Here is a 2,583-nt window from a genome sequence, read left to right as displayed (position 1 = left end):
TAAAATAAAACAAACAATAAGAAACACACTGAAACAAACAATAAGAAAAACAGTAAAACAAACAATAAGAAATAGAATAAAACAAACAATAAGAAACACACTGAAACAAACAATAAGAAAAACACTAAAACAAACAATAAGAAACACACTGAAACAAACAATAAGAAATACACTGAAACAAACAATAAGGAAAACACTAAAACAAATAATAAGAAGTAAAATAAACCAAACAATAAGAAACTCACTAAAACAAACAATAAGGAAAACACTAAAACAAACAATAAGGAAAACACTGAAATAAACAATAAGAATCGAAATAAAACAAACAATAAGAAACACACTAAAACAAACAATAAGAAATAAGATAAAACAAACAATAAGAAACACATTGAAACAAACAATAAGAATCAAAATAAAACAAATAATAAGAAGTAAAATAAACCAAACAATAAGAAACTCACTAAAACAAACAATAAGGAAAACACTGAAATAAACAATTAGAATCGAAATAAAACAAACAATAAGAAACACACTAAAACAAACAATAAGAAACAAGATAAAACAAACAATAAGAAACACACTGAAGCAAACAATAAGAATCAAAATAAAACAAACAGTAAGAAACACACTGAAACAAACAATAAGAATCGAAATAAAATAAACAATAAGAAACACACTAAAACAAACAATAAGGAAAACACTGAAGCAAACAATAAGAAATAAAATAAAACAAACAATAAGAAACACACTGAAACAAACAATAAGGAAAACACTAAAACAAACAATAAGCATTGAAATAAAACAAACAATAACAAACACACTGAAACAAACAATAAGAATCGAAATAAAACAAACAATAAGAAACACACTAAAAGAAACAATAAGAAACAAGATAAAACAAACAATAAGAAACACACTGAAACAAACAAGAAAAACTCTAAAACAAATAACAAGAAACAAAATATAACTAACAATAAGAAACAAGATAAAACAAACAATAAGAAACAAAATAAAACAAACAATAAGAAACAAAATATAACAAACAATAAGAAACACACTAAAACAAACAATAAGAAACAAATAAAACAAACAATAAGAAACAAGATAAAACAAACAATAAGAAACAAGATATAACAAACAATAAGAAACAAGATAAAACAAACAATAAGAAACAAGACAAAACAAACAATAAGAAACAAAATATAACAAACAATAATAAACACTAAAACAAACAATAAGAAAAAGATAAAACAAACAATAAGAAACAAACAATAAGAAACAAAAGAAAACAAACAATAAGAAACAAAATAAAACAAATAATGAGAAATAAAAGAAAACAACTAATAAGAAACACACTAAAACAAATAATAAGAAATAAAAGAAAACAAACAATAAGAAATAAAAAGCAAATAAAAAGAAACAAAGTAAAACAAATAATAAGAAATAAAATTAGAATTTTCGAAAATAGATAAATGTTTTTTACTCTTACCAATGCAACTCGTTTGCCAAAAAATAAACATTGACAAGTTTTCTGTCTGAAACACTTTATATTTCGTTTTGTTTAATTTGAAAAGAAAGTGTGAAGAATGAAAACCATCATAAGAAACACCCATGTCACAAACTCCTCTGTTAAAGGTGTCAGTCACACACATAACATTTTACAACTAAGAATTTTTACTTGAAAAATAAACAAGTGTCATGTGAAAAACAAAAAGGATCAGTATAAACTAGTTTTGGTCTAGCTACGTCGAAAATAGCTAAAGATGGAAACTCACAATTTTGGATCCAAAGCCTATCCACACTTTGCTCCTCGATTTTTTCAGAAGCAAATGAAGGAAAGCTTGTTCATAAGGGTTCATGACTGATGCCAGGTGACCTTTCACTTTACGACAGTAATCTTCAGCATCTTTCCAGGTCTTCTTACTATTTAATTCATCAAACACTTGGTAACAGCCGTTATCGTAGGACACATAGTTTGTTAAGGATCCATTACAATTGTAATTTATATCTTGTTCAGGAAGCTTCTTGTCTGCAATAGAAGTTTATATGTTCCATACAGATTTAAATATGTTCCAAGTTCTCAGGCGTTATATAACTAGAAAATTACTGTGGTTCAGAACACGTATTTCTTATCACTTCACAGTTGGGTACTTCCAAATAAGCATATGTGTGAGATAATGATAATGTATCTGTTTGTGTTTGAAAGTTAGAACATATATTAAATCGCACAATACGCATAGTGAGCTTGAACCTTTAAATGTGAAAGAAAAAAACTTCCTTTAAGAAAATCATTCATATACTTAAAAACAATAATATTCTCCTGTGACAAATATTCGTAAATGATGTCATTTACCTTTATTAAATCTAACAGGACATCACCAAACTGATACTGACATGCATACTCCTACTTTTCAGAACACAATCTTTAGACTTTACTCTGATCTTTACACCTTACCTTAAGACCCTGAGAGATATAACTTTACTTCTCAGAACACGATCTTTAGACTTTGCTCTGATCTCTACACCTTACCTTAAGACCCTGAGAGATATAACTTTACTTCTCAGAACACGATCTTTAGACTT

At 26.6% G+C, this 2,583-nt stretch overlaps 1 protein-coding gene across 1 annotated transcript in view; it reads right to left on the bottom strand.

Moving 5' to 3' along the window:
* Positions 1-1,757: 1,757 nt before the first annotated feature.
* The window catches only part of LOC111083956 (macrophage mannose receptor 1-like), a gene marked incomplete at its 5' end in the record, with an annotated part of 6,930 nt that continues 6,104 nt past the window's right edge, over positions 1,758-2,583 (bottom strand). Inside the window, one exon of the mRNA XM_022380714.1 lies at positions 1,758-2,029. Within this exon, the coding sequence (XP_022236422.1) occupies positions 1,758-2,029 (272 nt within the window). The remainder of the gene's footprint in view (positions 2,030-2,583) is intronic.

Source organism: Limulus polyphemus, unplaced genomic scaffold, assembly GCF_000517525.1.
Source record: "Limulus polyphemus unplaced genomic scaffold, Limulus_polyphemus-2.1.2 Scaffold12407, whole genome shotgun sequence".
Taxonomy (NCBI): Eukaryota; Metazoa; Arthropoda; class Merostomata; order Xiphosura; family Limulidae; genus Limulus; species Limulus polyphemus.
The sequence above is the reverse complement of the archived record's forward strand: the minus strand, read 5'-3'. Positions and strand labels throughout refer to the sequence as shown.